This window comes from Prionailurus bengalensis, chromosome B2 (genome assembly GCF_016509475.1).
Source record: "Prionailurus bengalensis isolate Pbe53 chromosome B2, Fcat_Pben_1.1_paternal_pri, whole genome shotgun sequence".
Lineage (NCBI taxonomy): Eukaryota > Metazoa > Chordata > Mammalia > Carnivora > Felidae > Prionailurus > Prionailurus bengalensis.
In genome coordinates this window covers 2832243-2852666 of record NC_057349.1, presented here as the reverse complement: position 1 = coordinate 2852666, position 20424 = coordinate 2832243, and the positions used below count along the sequence as shown (strand labels likewise).

Genomic DNA, 20424 nt, shown 5'->3' with positions numbered 1-20424 from the left:
CACATGGGGGACTTGTCTCCTGTTTCCGGGGAGAGAGGCAGATCCAGAGAGACCTTTTTGTACTACCTGGTCCTCAGGTACCTTTAATTTAAAAATATCAGTGTGTCAAAGTGGCATATTTTGACGTGGCCCATTCTGCTCCCCCTCCCCGCGACTCCCACAGACGTGAGAAAAGGGTATCTGGAAACGAATGATGTGTCACTCCTCTCTCTTACAGGCCGTGTCGAAGCTGTCAGTAAACAGTATCAGCTCTCTTCAAAGTATCCTGTTAAAATGGCAAAACAATCTTACCCAGTCAGTCAGGAATTTTCTGGAGAGCACCGGTGAGGTCATCTCCATCACCAGCCTGCAAAGCAAAAGGAGGAAATTTGTAAAGGACAAAGTAACAGGACAGGACCCTCTGCCTTGCCCCCTAAGGGAAAGTGACCTTGCCAGAAACAATCTTTTCTTTTGTCAATAACTTACTTGCCCCACCCCCTCCTTCCTGTAAAAGCCTCCCATTTTGCCCACCTCCTCAGAGCCCCCTCTACTTGCTGGGTAACATGCTGTCCAATTTATGAATCACTTAATATAAGAGCCAATTACATTGTTTGAAAAACCACCACCACCACGAGGCCCCAAATGGCATCACTTAGTTTTTTGGGGTTTTTGGGTTTTTTTGGCATCACTTAGTTTAAAGCCCCGAGTCAGGAGACCAAGACTTAATAATCCCTAACCTAAGCGCAAGTTTCACTCCCCAAGAATATAATCTTTGACAGACCACTCCCCCTTAGGAGGGCAACCTTGCCTAAACAACGCATTCTTTGCTAATCAATATCTTTCTTTCTTTCTTTCTTTCTTTCTTTCTTTCTTTCTTTCTTTCTTTCTTTCGTTTTATGCCCTCTCTCTGCCTTTAAAAACTTGTATTGGGCACTTGGGTGGCTCTGTCGGTTGAGCCTCCGATTTCAAGTCATGAGCTCCCAGTTGGTGAGTTCGAGCCCCGCGTCGGGTCACTGCTGTCAGCCCGTCGGTGCAGAGCCCGTTATGGTTCCTTTGCCCCTCCCCTGCTTGCTCTCTCCCCAGAATAAATAAATATTGAAAAAACAAACAAAAAAACTTTCATTTACCTCAGTGGAGCTCCCTTGTACCTGCTAGCTGGGATGCTACCCAATTCATGAATCATTTAATAAAACTAATTAGATCTTTTAATTTATTCAGCTGAAATTTGATCGCTGAACACCCAGAATCTCACCACTGCTCACCACCTCTGTCCTTATACTCTGGTCCCTGCTACCAACATCTCTTCCCTAAGTCATTGCCAACGCTACTAACTGCTCTCCCTGCTTCTGTCTTGTTTGTATTATAGTCGATTTTGTCCCTCCTCCATTCAAACCCTCTCACCCACCATAAAAGACAAACCCTACAGTGACCCATCCTTCCTTAGGGGAGGACAAAACTTTTCCTCTACCCTTTTAGGTTCAGTAGCTGGGATGTGCCAATTAAGCTGACAAAAGACATTAGCAGGTGAAAAGTCATACAGGTTTTACTTTCAACTTTATGTGCGTGGGGGTTCCACAGAAAAAAAACGAAAATGCCAAGGAAGCAGTTCGGCTTGGCAGCTGATATTCCGTTGTAACAAAGGGTGAAAAATTGTAGAGAAATGACCTGACCGAGGGAAGAGGGGTGTGGCCTCTAGGAGAGGTAAATTGCAGGAAGGAAATATATGGGGAAATTGATATTAGATAAGGGTTATTTTAGTAAAGTTCGTTTTATGCGCACTCATCTGGGTGCTGACCTTCCTTCTTCCTCATGGCTGCCAAATTCCCCCGGAGAAGGGATTTCCGATAGTCCTCATTTCTCAGAATTTTCTGTGTTTAGTCAGAGCAGGGAGCTCCACGAAGGTTTCTTTCTGCCTCTGTCAAGTCTCAATTGCCTTCAGCTCAAAATAATCCATATGCTAATCTGGCAAACTTTGGGGTGACATGCACTGATCCCCCCCCACACCTCTACTTGCAATCTGTCTCCCACCCCTCTCTCCCTCACCCACTTCACCTCACCCCTTTCGGTCACAGGTGTAGCAGAGGAAAAATACGTTTTCCCCCCTTAACCTTAAAAATAAAATTGCAGGGGCGCCTGGGTGGCGCAGTCGGTTAAGCGTCCGACTTCAGCCAGGTCACGATCTCGCGGTCCGTGAGTTCGAGCCCCGCGTCAGGCTCTGGGCTGATGGCTCAGAGCCTGGAGCCTGTTTCCCATTCTGTGTCTCCCTCTCTCTCTGCCCCTCCCCCGTTCATGCTCTGTCTCTCTCTGTCCCAAAAATAAATAAAAACGTTGAAAAAAAAATAAATAAAACTGCCAGTTGTTTTGCCGGCAAAAATGGGTTCACGTGGCAATAGCCAGAGACTTGCAATCTGGGACAATCAAGGCCATGAGCAAGTCTAGAGAGCAAAGGAGAACACAGTTTTCTAGAAGACGGGGGGACTTGGGAAGGTTGTTATAAACGAAACGTCCATTGGAGCAAAGTGAGGTTCGAAAGCGTACAGGCTCTTCATTGGCTCGGTTGTGACGGTCCCCTCGGCCGGGCTGCTGGGGGTGGGGGGTGGGGAAGGGTTTTTTCCTCTTGCTGGGGTCCCAAAGCAGGATCCAGCCTCTAGGTCGGTCTCTTCCCGTTTTGGCTGCAGTTGGCCGCGGGCTGGGCGCGCTCCCTCTGCCGGCCTCTGTCTCCATTCAAAACAGATCTTTCATTAATTTTCACAGCCTCTGTCTTCCTAGGCTCTTGGTGGAGACGTCCGCATAATAAAAAGATTAGCCGGAGAAAAACGAACAATAATGTGTGTACCGCCTGTATCTTGGGAGACACCCAGGAAAACGGACTAACTCCCCAAATGGCTCAAGCCACCACCTTAAATACCTGTCCACCTGGGGCCCTAAGCCATGTTGGGGATGCGGAGGGAGGCCAGTGAGGGCAGATTTTTCAGGCCAAGTACAGTAAGCAAGGGCACGGTTATGGGGCAGACTGCAGTCGGTACCCTCCCCACTGATGTTTCTAGAGATTTAGGCATCCGGCTCTTCAAGGTACGAGAGGGAGACGTACTTAACAAAATGCAGGTTTCCCTTCTGAATGTGAACGTCTCTTACAAAAGGGTAACTTTTACTCAGTTTTCAGAGCTTCTCCTGTGGCTGCACTTTCTTAAAAATCACTAACTCGCGGGCCGCCTGGATGGCTCAGTTGGTTAAGCTTCTGACTCTTGATCTCAGCTCAGGTCATGATCTCACGGTTTCATGGGATCAAGCCTGGCAGCACTGGGCTCTGCGCAGACGCCCAGGAACCTGCTTGGGATCCTCTCTCTCTCTGACCCCCTCTCCCCCACTTGTGCTGTCTCTCTCAAAATAGATACACTTCAAAGAGAAAAAAATTGTTTTCTTCAAAAACCCAGCTCAGTATAATCCTTACGCCTGAGAGGCATGTTTTGGGGCGGCAAATACCGCTCCCCTCTGACACCAAACACACCCTAGCTTCTGGCATCCACAGTCCAGACCAACCCCCTCCTTCCCCCACCCCACACCCACCATCCACCCCGGGGCCTCATGGCCCCAGGTCACGGCTGAAATGTCCCATTCTCAGGAATGCCTGAAAAGTGTGCCTCCTCCCTATGCTTTTTCCTATTGTTGTTTTTTTTCTTTAGCCTGTCACACACTTATCTTGTTTATTTTTCTCTCTCCCCTTTCCAAATTACACACACAAATCTTACCTCTCCGAGGTTTTTGGTTTCTCTTGGCTGTGTGAGGGAGCAAAATTTGCCACCCTCAAAAGTGTCTCTTTGGCATGTGGATTATTTTAGACTGGTTATTTTTAAATTTTTAAAAAATTTTTGTTAATGTTTTTATTTATTTTTGAGACAGAGAGAGACAGAGCATGAGCAGGGGTAGGGGCAGAGAGGGAGGGAGACACAGAATCCGAAGCAGGTTCCAAGCTCGGAGCTGGCAGCACAGAGCCCCACGCGGGGCTCGAACTCACAGACTGTGAGATCATGACCTGAGCTGAAGTTGGAAGCTTAACCGACTGAGCCACCCAGGTGCCCCATAGACTGATTATTTTTGAGAAACAGAAGGTTCAGGAAGAATCTTTCACCTTCCTTTCGTTGCCTAAAACGATTGAGATAGAGCAACTGTGGCAGGAAGGAGCTCTCACCTCCCCCCCACCCCAAGCTGACCGAGCTGAAGGCAAACAGGCTGGTGACACGACCCACCCGGAAAGGGCCACAGGCCCCAGCTAACCAATGGGCTGGTTAGACCAGGCAGTTACCAAAAAAGGGAAAAGCCCCACATCCCCCAAGCTCCCTGACTGTGGCCCCTCACCAACGCCTCGGGGCACACAGCCTCTGCTCTGCTGTCCTGCCCACCGCTCCCCTGCAGGGTACTCAGTAAGCTTCTGTGTCTTTTCTTCTGCCTCAGGCGCATCCTTTCACTGCCTCGGCCACGCCCCCATCCATCCGTCACCCCACGGACAATCCCGTCTCCCCACGGGCAATCTCGTCACCCCACGGACAACCCGGTCACTCCATGGACAATCCCGTCACCCCAAGGACAATCCCATCACCCCACGGGCAATCCCGTCACCCCACGGACAACCCGGTCACCCCACGGACGATCCCGTCACCCCAAGGACGATCCCGTCACCTCACGGACAACCCGGTCACCCCACGGACAATCCCGTCACCCCAAGGACAATCCCGTCACCCCACGGACAACCTGGTCACCCCACGACAATCCCATCACCCCACGGACAGTCCCGTCACCCCACGGACAACCCGGTCATCCCACAGACAACCCGGTCACCCCACGGACGATCCTGTCACCCCACGGACAATCCAGTCACTCCAAGGACAATCCCGTCACCCCACGGACAGTCCCGTCACACCACGGACAATCCGGTCACCCCACGGACAACCCGGTCATCCCACAGACAAGAGCAGATAGAATTGCTTTACCACCTTGGTCATCACTGCTCCATATTATGCAATACTATGGGAAGTGTGCACATTCTACTCAGAAATCGAGATCGGTGGCACACATCTAACATTCCCTAACAATAGATACAGGTAGTGTAGTATTTGCTATGCTAAATAAATCCAGAATGGATTCTACTTATTTATAATACATATTTTAAGTCATACACTAAATACATTAAAAAATATACCAAATACATTGAACAGTATATTACATTAAAAATAATATACTACATAAGATAATATATTAAATAATCAAAATAAGTATACCATACATTAACAAGTAATAATATTAATAATATTTATATAGTATATACTTTTATTAACATGTCATATATTTATCATATATTTATATTAATATGTATTTAATATATAATATATACTTTTTAAATAATCACAAAAACGATAGTGAAATATTTGTAGAATTTTGTTATAAATCACTTTAAAACCATTATATCACGTATTGAATCAATCACTGGCTCAGTTTTAAAAATGTGAAATACCTCAATTTCCATCCCTGGTTTCACTGCTATTTCCTGATCATTCTTAAAGGTTACTCACCCTGACTTTGGGATCATATCAAAATTCATCTCTGGTAGTCCAGTATATTATTTATTTGGACTTCAAAATATGAACGCGTTTCACTGGGGAATGTCTTCTCACACTTCAATCTATTCTCTTAGTGTTTTGCTTCCATTTGCCCTATTAATTATAGTTCTCACTGATGGAGATAAAAGATAGGAACTCAGGAAAACATCTTCACTTTAGATATTAGCCCAGCAGTCTCTAAAGTGTGGTCCCCTGGTAGTCCTTACCTAGGCAATCATTAGACATGCAAATTTCCAGGCCCCGCTCTCCCCCAGACCTTAGAAAATCTGGCAGCTGGGTGTGTCCCCCCACCAGGGGGATTTTAAAGCCCTCCAGGCGGTGCTGATACTTGTGGACGCTTTAAGAACCATTGTGTTGTGTTGGAATGACACCGAGACAGAAATGGATGCTGTTATTGGGAGCTCTTAAGAAATGTGCTAATTGTGTTTCTTGGTTGTCTTTTCTCTTTGTATGGTATACCTAGTGGAAGAAAAAAATTGGAAAAGAAGGATAGTGAAGACGCAGTTCAAATGACGACAGTATGACAATCATGAGATTGTCACGCTGTATTATAACCAAATAACCACCTCACAGGGTCTAAGTATTTTCCTCAGCACTATGGTGATCTCTGAGGGCCATACGGAATTAGCACAGATCACAGCCACCTCACGGGAACTAACGTGGAATTCGTAAGCTTTGCTTCTTGCTTGAGGAAAAGTGCATCAAATAAGTCATGAATGTTATTACATGCTGTGCCGTTTTTATTTTCATGATTTAGATTAAGTGCCTCAGGGTTTAAAAAGAGAAAGATCGTACAGATAGCAGGATGATCATGAAAAAACTTTTCATCAAAAGACATTTGCTTCAGGTGTAAAATGTAGCTACAGTTGACAGAATAGAGTAGGACACTTCAGAAGGGGTGAGTGTAGAAGCGGGGGAATGGAAGGTGCAGGAAAACTGGAAGGAATACCAGCGGGCATTTTAGGATTATGTTGATGTGGGAAGAGTGTTAATAATTTAAGCCAGGGCTACGAACCTTATATCTACAGTCAAGAGGAGGGGGCTTTGAATGGTTTTATGGACTTCTGTTAAATTTCCTGTGAAGCATGGGTTGGGTGTGGGTGGGTGTATTCGGGCTGAGTGGGGGTTGAGTGTGGGAGCTGAGTGTGTATGAAGGTGTTTGCATGTGTATAAAAATGTTTTGTTTACTAAGCTTTTATTCTAGTCTCACAGAGGTCTAATTCTTCCCCAAGCATACAAACCAGGGGTATCAAGCTTAGGGTGTTAAATATTTTAAGGTTATGCTATTTTAGGGGATCATAACAGACCAGTTGGTGGCACTCGTACAGTGAATATATATATAGAAAGTACAACATAAATGCAATTTTCTATCTATGGCATTGTATTTGAGGGAGAGCACCATAATAGTTCTAAGAGTAGTGAGAATAAAGCAATTTAGAGACAATTAAATTATTAAAACACATAAACCTCAAGTCTTTAAGAAGGCCTACCATTTGAGGGGCACCCGGGTGGCTCAGTTGGTTAAGCATCTGACTCTTGATCTCAGCGCGGGTCATGATCTTGGCGTCATGAGTTCAAGCCCCGCATTGAGAACAATCCAGGAAGGCTTATCATTCGGGCATTCCTATTTCTTGATTAAGAAGACCCACACAATCACCCTCTTAAATGCTCCCTTTACATCTTTATTCCTAAGTGTGTATATAAGGGGGTTCAGCATGGGTGCGATGATCCCATAGAAGAGGGACACCATCTTGCCCCGGTCCTTGGAGTTGGGGGATGGTGGTTGCAGGTACATGGAGATAGCAGTGCCATAGAAGAGTGACACCACAATTAGATGGGAGCCACATGTCCCAAATGCCTTTCGTCTACCTTCCGCAGACTGGATTCTCAACACTGCTCGGGCAATAAAAGCATACGATACAAGGATGAGGGTCAGGGGTAGTAAAAGAAATAGCACACTGATAAAGAATAGTTCAGCCTCGTTTGCTGTTGTGTCCACACAGGACAACTTGAGCAGAGCAGGGACTTCACAGAAGAAGTGATCCACTTCTTTACGGCCACAGAGCGGCAGCTGAAGGGTCAAGGTGGACTGCAACACCGAGTTGCCAAAGCCGCTAATCCAGGACGCGGCCGCCAGCTGGAGGCACAGCCTCTGGTGCATGATGACTGAGTAATGGAGAGGCCGACAAATAGCGACAAACCTATCCAAGGACATGACGGCCAGGAGAAGGCATTCAGTGGAACCCAAGGCCAGGAAAATGAAAAGCTGGGCCACACAGCCGCCGTAACTAATTACTTTCCTGGTGCTGCATATGTTGACCAGCATTTGTGGAACTGTACTTGTGGTGTAGCAAAGGTCCAGGAGTGACAGATTGGTAAGGAAAAAGTACATGGGGGTGTGGAGTTTGGGGTCCAGATGAGACACGGCAATTATCGCCAGATTGCCAAAGATAGTCAAGACATAGGAAACCAGGAACACCACAAAGAGTGGGAGCTCCAGCCATGGTCGGTCTGAGAAACCCAAGAGGATGAACTCCCGGGGGGCACTCACATTTACCCCCTTCATGATCGGTGGCTCAGCTCTTGGTTCCCTGCAATAGAAACAGTCATGAAGGTAATAATTACACACTTATTTGCTGTCGATTGGTCATAATTACTTTGCTAATAATCTGCCTACGTTACAGACTGATAGCATCCATAATGTGAAAAAGTACTGATAAAAATACAAATATCTTCCCAAGTATTTCAAAAGTGTTTCTATATTTGTAACAGCCTATTAGCAGAATGAATTTCAAGACTTTTTATAGCATATCATCAGTTTCCACGTTTGCAGAGTTTATCCTTTGACCTTTTATCAGTTTGCAAGTTCATTATTCTCAGTTCTTTCTGCCTAGGTACCTACTATTAGGTAGAACTTGGCATAGTTTCTGCCACTGGAATGTATTCTAATTTCTCCTTAATGCCACAACATTCCCTGTTAGTACGAAGTAGTCAAAATTGTTTAAATCTCACCCCTCCTACCCTAAAAAAAAAAAAAAAAAAATAGACCGTACCTAGCAAACTTATCAGACTAAATTTAAAGAATTATATCATTTTACTGTTAGAAGGTCAGAATTGGTATAGGAGTTTTTAATAATGAGGAACTTGAAGTCCAATAGGTGTGGTGGGATCATACCTTGTCCAGTCACATTACCCTGGGAATGCTTCTCATCCTCTGATCTTCAGTCTCTTCGTGTCTGCAGTGAAAATAAGAATGCTTGTCTAGGTTGTCTCGATGTGAGACATAGCTGCACACGACTGTCTCAACACCGGCCCCAGAAACAGAGCAGTGCGGATGAAGGGAGCTTTCGCGACTCAAGGTCTCCGAGGTGCTCAGAGAGGAATTCCGTATGATTTGCCCAAACTTCCTTGGGTTGCCAATGAGAAATGGCTCTGTCCATTGAAAAGTCACCTTCCCATTTCCTCCTTAACTCCCAAAACATCAGCCTGAGACACAGGGGTCATTGTAACCATCGGCTACGAAGTAACGTGTCACTTTTAGTGTCAGCTGCCTGGCGCATGTCTGGTCCACCCAAACACAGCCACCACGTTCAGGAGAGGGTGACGGTGACACAGGAAGCCCGAGGTGCTCTGGGCAGAAGCTCCATAGAGCCCTGCGTGACCTATAGGTGTGACCAAGCCCATTCTACTCGCCAAAAATCTCAACAGAACACGCGAAATTATTTCGCTACTTTAGCAATACCAGAATGTAAACTTTTCATTGTTATTCTTGTTCATCCAAATGTTAGCAATGTGTATTTTAACTTTGCTTTATGTATTTTATAGACCATTAACCCGCCCCAAAATATCCCCTCTCTTGCTCTCATCTGCTAAATCGAGATGCATTGGCACAGATATAGATGTGAAATGATGTTCAGATGTATCTTTAAGTGACAAAAAGTTGATTATTGAACATTTGTGGAGCAGGATCCCATCGATTTAAAAAAGAAATAGTAGATAGACATAGGGACACCTGGGTGGTTCAGTTGGTTGAATGCCTGGCTCTCGATTTCGGCTCAGGTCATGATCCCAGGGTTGTGGAATCAGGCCCCACATCAGGTTCTGTGATGAGCATGAATCCTGCTTAAGTTTCTCTCTCTCTCTCCCTTGGCCCCTTTCCCCCAACTCACGCTTTCTCTCTCTCTAAAAAATAAATGAATGAATGAATGAATGAATGAATAAAACAAATAAATAAATCAGTCAATAAATAAAATTTACTCTTTTACTCTCAGATTGACCTTCCTTTTGTTGAAGACTTTGATCCCCCTGAGGGCACAGCTGGTTCCTCCTCAAAAAAGACAGGTGTATCATGTCGCGGCAACCAGATGCGGCCAACGGCGGGTGTCAGGATAAATTACATGTCAGTTGTTATTATTGCTTTGGATTTTCAGATTTCTATTTCTATTCTATTATTTCATGTTTGCTTTTAGTAGCCCTTTCGGATTTCATCCACGTGAGACTCTGAGAAGCACAGTGAATCAGTGGACTTTCTTCCAGGCCGGCTCTGTTCAACCCCAACCCAAGCTGTGGAAGTTCCATCAGTATGTCTGGGGAAGGAAAATGTATGCAGTTGTTTGCCTCATGTGAAACAGCTTCAGTAGCCAATGTGATTTTCCTTTTAAGTCTTACCATCCTTCTTCCCTGTATGGGCTCTAGATAAATAGTTTTAAAGGGTACTAAAGCATCAAGAACACAAAACAGACATGAGCTGAGTGACTAGTGTGGAAAGTTTAGAAAGCAGCACGGGGGAGGGGGAGCTCCTAAGAGCTTGCTCCCCACCCCCCCCCCAGCTGCCCAGAGCACAGATCTATTCCCTCACCAAGTGCTGCAGCTGGTGCCTCCTTCTTCCTCTTCTTCAATGTGGAACACACTTTCAGATGTATTTAGAATTTTCAAAAAACTATGTGTTTGTTTCTTTGTTTTTTTCTGTAAGCACACCCAGTGAAGGGGCCCAAGGTGGGGAGGGAGGGAGGGGTGCTTGAACTTCAGACCGTGAAATCAAGACCTGGGCTGAGATCAAGAGTTAGATGCTTCACCCACTGAGCGCCCCAGGAACCCTCCAAGGACTGTTTTGGATGGAGGTGCTGCATCTTTTGTTTTCGGCTGTCATAATCAAAGCCCATTATCTTGCAATTAATGGTATTTTAGAATTAGGAAAAGACGATAAATATGCATGTGATTTTCAGGTTTCTTGCCTGAAACCTTTTGACTCCCAGGCATCAACTTTGCCCGTGGAAACATTCTACTTTGTTTCTAAAGGTATGGGAAACAATGGTGAACTCCAGTTTAACTAAAAGATTCTTCTTTAGGGGCGCCTGGGTGTCTCCGTGGGATAAGCCTCAGGGCTTCGGTTCAGGTCGTGGTTTCACATTTTGTGAGTTTCCAGCCAAGTCAGACTCTGTGCTGACAGCTCAGAGCCTGGAGGCTGAAAGGGATTCTGTGTCTCCCTGTCTCTGCCGCTCTTCCACCCCCTCTCACTCTCTCTTAAAAAAAAAAAAAGTTTAAAAATGTTTAAAAGATTTTTCTTGAAAAACATTTGTGAATGACGTTGTAAAGAGACAAAGAAGAATGTTATTTCCGGGATTATTCTCTTGGGTTATTTCGTAAAGTGAGGGCCTTTTGAGTAAAATAAAAGAACTTCAGTTTACCTTTGCTTTTTACATATTTCCAACTACATAGAATCGAATTGTATAAAAGTTCACTGCACGGTCTCAGGAGTGCTTCTGATGAAATTAGCTGATACAGGCACAAGGTGAAAGCTGAGAGCTGGACACAGAGTTGGCTGGCTAGTTATCCTTCAACTGCAATGTCTTTAAAGACGCGAGTCATTTGTAAATGCCCAGTGTTTTCTTTGCTACAGTCCCATGTCAACATTCCATTAACGAGGCTTATTACCTTGGTTTAGATATTTAGTGAGAAAGACTCAAGTCAATCCTTACGGTAGCAAAAGGTGGATTCCTTTAGGGAGGAATTACTTAAAAATATATAACTATAATATATTTCATGTTGGATCAGCAAATTTATTTTTGGACACTTGGACTGTGATGTGAGGGGCCGGTGTGTGTGTATGCATGTGTGTGACAGGAGAGAGCCGGTGAGCGAGCTCTGGGGTATTAGCGTTTTCCCCATCAATAGAAGCCGTAAAGAGCAAACATACAATTCCAAGCTGAACCTCATGAACTGAATCAAACTTTTGCAGTAGGGGACGTTCAGCCACAGGAAATCAGTGCGGGGAGTGTGTCAACAACAAACAAGAAAACTGGCTCGAAATAGCACAACTTGTAGCAAGTATATACTTTCTGAAGTGCTTGGGTAATTAAATGAAAACAAAAGTCGCGCTGTGCATGAAGCTTGTCCAGCTTTCAAAAAATGGAAGGATGCAGAACAAAAGTACAATTCTGCCCGTGGCTTTGAGCGTGCATGTTATAAGCTGTTCTAGCCCATCCACGTCGTAAAGCTGAACGTAAATTTTAACTCACAGGATTTTCACTTAATGCCGTGTTTTTATTGCTTGTTTTTTTTTAAGTTAATATGAAGTCTTATGGCATACCCGCTAAAATTTTAGAATGTCTTCATTCTTAAAAAATGTCTTTTGCCCTCCTTTGCTCTAATGTAGATCACACCTTAGGAAACCTGGTAGCTATGTGTCAAGGCTACTGTGTATTTGACTTGTAATATACTTTTATCGTCTCAAAATCCATCCATTAGTTTTCTGCCCACACATCCCCAACCTCAATCTCACAGACTTTCCCCCCACATGCAGCAATCTCCTTGGTGCTGCTCTACACAAATTTCCCCCAGAAACACCCCCTTCTCTCAAATGTCACCTCCATCTGACCTCAGCTGACTATTCCTCCCAGAGGCTTTCCGTGATTCCAATTCCGCTTCATGTTCTCAGTGTTAGGATCGCACTATTTGCCAACAAGTAGAACAGACAGACAAAAACCTAGGAAGTTCTTATCTGCGTCTCTGCAATCGTATCAGATTTGCTCCCGATTGTTGACACCCAGGCCAGGAGCTTGTGGTTGTGGCTGGTACCTTAAAGGCCACTGGGCAGATTCCCCTAGTCTGGAGTGAAGTTGCATGGACAGCATCTCAAGCTAATGCTATTCTCCCTGTGAGTAACAAGCATTCAACAGGGCAGCAAAGTAAAGTATTTTGATTATGCGAGCTCCCAAGGGGATCAGAAAAGAGCACATCTGGGTTGAAGCAGAAGTTAATGGAAGGAGAATTTTAGAAGCTGCTGAGGGGATGTTGGCAAACTTTATCTGTGATCCTCTTAGAATGCCTGAACCCGGAGTCCGGAACACTTGCCCAGATGATTACGCATGATCATCTCTTTGTAAACCTGTACATTGGTTGACCTCATATTGGTCATCTCACTGTGGAATTCTCTCCTCCCGTATCTGAGCTCAAACATTCAAAAAGATAAGGTTTGACAGAGTCTTGGAAGCATCTCTACGAGCTACAGAATGGGCAGAGGATCAAGACAAGAGAGGTAACAAGAGTTTTCCTCCCCAGTCTGCCAGTAAGTCGTCCTACAGTTGGGGAAGTGAGTTAATTGCTTCAGATGTTAGTTTTATCCTTTGTAACATTGTGGGGTCGGTATTTCCTTCGGGCATAAAAGCTGTTTACTTTTAAGGTTTCTCAAATCATCTCGTATGCCTAAGAGATAGGCTTCCAAATATCACACAGATTCCATCTTCTTGCTGGAGTGTAAGGATGAACACCGGGATTAATTTTCACACAGCTAATGCATTATAGTTCGGCTTAGCATAATTGACAAAGAAGTTTGCTAAATTTTTCTCCTGTTTAGGAAAGATTACTTTTGCAGGCAGAAAATGAACTTAGATGCTCAGAGATGTTCCTTGCCCAAGGTCTTAGAGCTAGCAAGCAGCAAACTGAAGATTAGAGCCAGGATTGACGTGCTCTCAAGTTCTTATTTCCCATAGAGATTACAAATGTATTCAAAATAACATCCTATATAAACGTTCATAGAAGCTGAAGCAGAATGAATTCTATTCTTCCTAGCACATCGTTTGGTCTCAGCTGAGATGTGAAATGTAAACAGTCCATGAAATGGGTGCTTAGAACACTCACATTTTGCCAAGTATAAGTAATATGATTCTCAGTGTATAAGGATATGATAGTATTACAACATAGTAAGCGTGTGTATATTACGAAGTAATACTCCGTGAGCTTAGGAATTTTTTGATCTGTATTCTACTTACCTCCATTTTAAGCATTGGAGACAGAGCAATCTATTTTTGTGACCAAGGCGGCTTGAATCCAAGTAGAATTCAAGTTCACAGGTGTGTTACTGAGCTGTGTAGCCGATTCGATGAAATTCATTCAACTTCTTTTAGTTACGCTCCATGTAGGTCATGAGGTTTCCATTCAGAATGAGCTGGAAGATGAGGACTCACAATCACAGATGACCAGAATGTGGTGTTCTGGCATCACACCGTTTGGAATTAGGCCATCAACTGGTATTTTCAGAGCGTTTTTTTCTAACCGGTTTTGCAAGAAACAGAAGTATGGCCGTACTTCCTCTCTCAATATTGGTGCTTGTTTTGGTCTCTGGTAGAAATCTCAAACACTGAATTGCAAACTCTTCCCCCACAGTTGATAGTATTTAACCGCATACCCAATGGGAAGAGAGAGAGAGGAGATCTCTGTGCTCTTGATTTGCTCAGCAAACTTCCTCTAGGGACAAAATCCTCAACTTTTTCTAAGACAGAAGTAATGACAATGGGGACTAAAGTTTGTTATCAAAGTTTGATGTTGTGCTGTGGAACTAAGATTTCTTTTCTTTTGTTAACTCTTCACGAGTTCTCTAAAGGCATGCAGAAAGGAATTCTTTATTCCACATGTAAATTCTCTAAATGGACCTCTATTTGTCTTAAGAACACTGCTTTATTAACTTCTTTTGTAATACATTTTACATAAAGTAGTTTTAAAAATTAACACAGAGTCAATGAACACAGAGTCAATATATCCCTTATCTTTCATGGATTTGAAATTTTCTAGGCTTAATTACTAAGCTCTTCTTTGACTCAAGATTGCATAGATGTTCTTGTAAGATTTAATTTTTTTAAATTGCAGTATTTAATCTAGCCAGAATATATATTTACAGAATATATATTTTACTTTTGAGAAGAGCTGGAAGATAATATGTAGGCTCATGTCAATTTCCTTTCCAGATGAATAGATTTGACAAACATATATTTATAATTCTGAAAAAAATATTCGGATCTATTAAGTAGAAAAAAACCACAAGCTTTTAACAAATTTGAGGACCCACCCCATAGCTCAATAGGAAAAGGACAAATTATAGGAATTAACAATATAGAGACTAAGCAAATCCAAATGACCAATATAAGAAAATATGACCAAATTCTCAAATAGAGAAGTATAGATTAAAACAGCGATGATAAAACTCTTCATACTCATCAGACTGCAAGCAAACGGAGAATTGAAGGCTACTGCTGATGGGAAAGAAGGAAAAAGGTTACTCACAGATTACTGGAGGAAATGCAAAGTGTTACAGTCTTTCTGGGGGAAAATATGGCAATGACCTCTAAATACTACAAATTCTCAACCTTGCACTGCCCGTCCTTGGAATCTCTCTCTTAGAAATCTAACGGGGCACCTGGGTGGCTCAGTCAGTTAAGTGTCTGCCTCTTGATTTGGGCTCAGGTCATGATCTCACGGTTTGTGAGTTTAAGTGCTGCATCGGGGCTCCTCGCTGACAGCATGGAGCCTTCTTGGGATTCTCTCTCCCTCTCTCCCTGCCCCTCCCTTGTGTTCTCTCTCTCTCTTTCAAAATAAATAAATAAACTTCTAAAAAAAAAAAAGGAGAGAAATCTAATTGTATATAAGGACAAATGGAAAATAATGCTTGATGTAGAAATATTTTAATGGCCGGAGATGGAGAAAAATACAGAGTATTTTACAATAGTAAACTCACTAAATAATTAATATAGTCACAGAATGGGAAATATTCATCCATCTAGAATAAGCAATGATGGCTCTAACAAATGGTTTGGAGATGTTTTCCTGAGATATTGCTGAATGAGCAAACAAAATGCAGAAAAATGCACATAACCTGGTCATAATTTTGTAAAATAATGATTTAAAACACCCTGAACATGATTTTTTTTTAACGTATTGTTGGTATGAGAGTTGATGAGAAAATATGTTTGTTTTTCTCTGGAATAATAGCAAAGGCTACTTCTTAGGTAATTAACATGAATAACCTGGAGAGAGAGGACAATAGCCACAGAGAGAAAAGGAGGAAGGGTATGAAGAAAAACTGGAAAAGAAAAGAAAAGAAGATTTTGTGTACATTGAAACATTTTTTGAACTTAATAGCAGTGACTGCTTCTGGACAGAAGTAAGGATGGGGATGGTCAGGGCAAAATTGTACTACTGCATGCATTTTTTTTTTTTTACAATGTTTTTTAACAGGCTGTAACTTATTTATCTTCAACAGGTGTGGGGGGCCGGGCCCCGGCGCCAGGCTGAGACCGGGTCGAGCAACGTTCCCCGTTGACTCAAGCCAACCCGGTGGTTCCCCCTCCCATTCCCCCACTTTCAAGGGCATACGAAAGCCTTGTCAAGGCTGAGAGAGTTAATTCCTGAAGCCTGTGGTCTGCAGGTGTTGGCAGTAATGCTACCTCCCTTTTTCTACCCCGAGTCAGCTAGAAATAAACATGGGGACTGTGTTTTGCTAGCAATCTTATCAACAAGGTCTTGTGACCCGTCTAGAAAATGCACAAGAAACACAGAACTAAATGTTTTGGTTGGCAGCGATTATGTGAAACCTGTTTATTCTTAGAATGACCTAACCCGTAAGAGTCTGGTTATAAAAGATTGTCTATAGCAACAATAAAGCCGTCACTTGGGCCATCAGCCCAGGGGACCCTCCTGTTCCCAAACTTTCTCTTCTCTCTTTTTTTCTTGCATTCCCCTACCCTCAGGACCCTGACCTCCGTGTTTGTCGCGCCGGTCGCGACAAACAGGTTGTAATTTAAATGAACGAAATTACAGTTTAAAAGAAAGTAAGCGAGCCCTAAAGAAAATATAAATAAAAATAAATATTTATTCTGCAGAATGGATCAAGTGTAGATAAGCTGAAATTGTTTCACAAGTCCTGAAACATAGAAATTACCAAGCAATGCCCACTTCTCTCGTCCTGAAATGGGGAAGAGTCTGCTGAGTTTATTATCCAGACAGATGCCCTGCTGTCCTTTGAAAGGATTATTTCCTCAATAATCCTGTGATTATCTCTATTGCCCTATGAGAGCGAGCCATTATCTCCACAGATATGTAACTAGTGAACGGGGCTTGGAGAGGTTCAAACAGAATGTGTTAGGAAACTGGCTGATTCATATGGATGTCCTACCCTCGTCCATGTTTGTTTTATTTTTCCTCTGTTACCCAGAGTCATGAGTCTCCCTTCTTACCACAAGGACTCATTTTCTAGAAATCTACTTATTAGCATAGCTCTAATGCTAATGCTAATAGCATTAGAAGATGTATTATTGTACAGTTGATCTGGGAACAATGCTGGAGGTTAGGGGTGCCGGCATGTGCAGTCAAAAATTCACCCATAACTTTTGACTCCCCTGAAATTTTACTAATAGCCTATAAAATGTGAAATAGTATATGGATAAGGTTTCCTCCCGCTGGAAGCCTTATTGATAACATAAAGAATCCATTCACATTTTTTATTTTATATGTTATATATATATTATACACTGTATTCTTTTTTTTTTAATGTTTTAAACATTTATTTATTTTTGAGAGACAGAGCATGAGTGGGGGAGGGGCAGAGAGAGAGGGAGACACAGAACCCGAAGCAGGCTCCAGGCCCGGAGCGGTCAGCACGGAACCCGATGCGGGACTCGAACTCAGGAACCGTGAGATCATGACCTGAGCCACAGTCAAACACTTAACTGACTGAGCCACCCAGGTGCCCCTTTATTCCATGGACTATTACAATGAACACATATTTTTTGTGTTTGTTCCTTCGGTAGCTCTCTGATATTTTACACAAATGATTTGTTGTATTTCTTGTGGCTTTTCTAGCTCTTGACTCCTGAAAACTATTCTGTCTTGCCTGGAATCAGAAATCTTGAATCAGATTTGAGCTGAATTTGTCATAAACAGCACATTTTTTGTTGGTGTTGGTGGCTTCAGGGGAACATCAGAGGTGGATTTACCATGAAACTAATCATTCTTAATCCTCATATCCATCACTGACACACGGGCACCTTCAAAGACCCTGGGAAGGGGACACCTGGGTGGCTCAGTCAGTTGAGCGTCCGACTTCAGCTCAGGTCATGATCTCAAGGCTTGTGAGTTCAAGCCCCGTGTCGGGCTCTGTGCTGACAGCTCCGAGCCTGGAGCCTGCTTCTGATTCTGTCTCCCTCTCTCTCTGCTCCTCCCCTGTTCACTCTCTCTCTCTCAAAAGTGAATAAACATTAAAAAAATTTTTTTTAAAAGACCCTGGGAGGGATCCCAGCAATGTGTACACATGAACATACGTTTTTGTAAAATTTCCAAAAAATAATTTATCCCTAATTAGTTAAGGCCACACTCTCTTTCCCACTCTCCTAGGGAGACAAGCTGACCAAAGTAAAGCCATTTTGGTTTTATGCTGATCCTTAACATAAAAGTCAACAGGTCATATAAAGAGTCCCCAGGTCTGACTCAGGGAGAAGCTCAAGACCCCACTCCCTCAGGCAGTAAAAGCCACAAAGGCTGGACATTCTTGCAACTGCTCTTGTGGGTCATTCCACAACGGTGAGACAATAGAAAAACTAACCACCCCATTGAAGTGATAAACCAGAGTTAAAGAGTAAGCCCCTCCCTATACTTTAGCTAATTGAAGAAATCTCATAAAACCCTTTGCTGGAGGCAAAGGGGGGGGGTCCTCTTCCCCATCTGGGAGGAAAGATCGTTGCTTACTTCTATACTTAAATCGTTGTCCCTTTCTCTACGTGGCTTGTTCTTGAATTCTTTCTCGCACAAAACCAAGAACTCTCTGGGCCGTGCGCCTGAGTGAGGCCTGTCCTCTCGGGGCCTCCACCGGCCTGACATACTCTGCCATAAGTCTCATGTCAGTTGGTAATGATGCAGCTGAGGGAATTCCTGTCACCCGGCTGAGAGTTGTTTTAGGGACATAGCCATTCCCGTATATAGGAATGGCCTCCTGGTGTAGAGACGGCTTCTGGCCCTGCTGCCTGCCTCACCCGTGTCGTGATGTCCGCGTGGAGCAGGGGAGGATGTGAAGACGCCCGACGATGCCAGAACCCGCGGCGTGTGCGGAGAGGAGCCGTGACCCAGCTGCTCAAGCCTCGGAACACGAGCTCGTGATCACTGGCAGGACCCCAGTTGATGAAGGGTCGTATTTTCAGAGACATAAAAGAATCTCAACAAAAGCTAATAGAACTCAAGTCTACTTTGGAAAGGTGTTTCGCACTGGTCAAGAAAAACAAGTGAGAAGTCATAGATCTCTGATGTGCATCAACACAGAGTATCTTCCATTGTCATTGAATTTGTTGATTAGAAAACAATTACAGAAAATTCGTCAGGCAAATTAATTAATGACATCTGAGGGGAAAAAAAGCAGAGTGCGTGAATCATTGAAATTGTACTTTCTTCAGATAAAATCTGAATAGAAATATGAACAGGATCCTGGATTTGTTTTTAATATTCCAATTAACAAAGAGGCGTGAATCAAAGAGCATCTTTGAAAGTGATTTGCATTCTTAATATCTGAAGAAAATATTAACGTCAATGAAGGTAACAGAAAAGTAAAATGTCACTCTAATATTTGCATGAAGCATCAATGAGAAAATGATTAATGAAGTGCTATTATGTCATTGACTGTTTCACAAGAAAACTTGCAATCCCTCCCCGCCCCCCCCAATTCTTACACAACATGTAAAAATGGAAATGACCACAGGTTTTCCCCAAACAACAGTAAGGATTTACAAGCCTTCTTGATAATGAGTTGTGAAGGCAACAGGAAACTTCTAAACTATTTCTGTTAACTTATAACAAGTAAAATTTGATCAGCCACGCCACACTAAAGCAGAGATTCAATTATCTTTCTATTCTGTCTATAGAAACTTGCAACCTGAAATTACTTTTACGTTAAAAAAAATGGAAAATTAACTAAGGAGTTTCCATCCATAAAACAGAGAGCATAGACGTGTATCAGGCGGTTAATTTTAAAATGATATATTATTTTTTAGATTCTGTGATGTCACGGAGGAAAATATTTTCCTCTACCCTCTTATGTTCCGTAATTGAGAGCATATAAATTAAAATAACAAAAGACAGATTAACGGGAGAAAAAGCATACAATTTTTATTAATATTTTAGTGCATAGGAGTTCACAGAAAAGAGGTGAAACTCTAGGAAGCAGCTAGACCCAGGGGCTTATATATTATTTTAACAAAGGAAAGGGAGTTTGGGCTTCAAGGGATAATAAACTGTGGAGATGTGACTAGGAAGTAAATAGAGGAAACTGATGGAAACTAAGGGCTGTTTTAATAAGAAGATTGGTTTATGTAGACTCATCTCAAGGCTCCGTCTGTCCCCGGTGATAAGAGCCCTCCCTCTTCCTGGTATGGAAGAGGGGATACTTTCACCAAGGGAAATTTATGTCCCGATTTTAGGCAGAAGAGGGGAGGGCAGAGGACTCTGTGCATCTGCTGAATCTCATTTGTCTTCAGCTAAAAATAATCCTTGGGCCAAACTGACACATTTTAGAGTG

General features: G+C 43.2%; 1 protein-coding gene across 2 annotated transcripts; it reads right to left on the bottom strand.

Moving 5' to 3' along the window:
- Window positions 1-245: 245 nt before the first annotated feature.
- LOC122489107 (olfactory receptor 2B2) lies at window positions 246-8160 on the bottom strand. Of its 2 annotated transcripts, XM_043590623.1 has the most exons (2): window positions 7252-8160; window positions 246-442 (listed from the first exon to the last, which is right to left on the bottom strand). In XM_043590623.1, exons 1-2 carry the CDS (start codon window positions 8158-8160, stop codon window positions 413-415), a joined length of 939 nt encoding a protein of 312 aa, XP_043446558.1. In that variant the 3' UTR covers window positions 246-412. The 2 variants fall into 2 exon arrangements, with proteins under 2 accessions (XP_043446558.1, XP_043446557.1); XM_043590622.1 differs by lacking the exon at window positions 246-442 and having other exon boundaries at window positions 7219-8160.
- Window positions 8161-20424: the final 12264 nt, after the last annotated feature.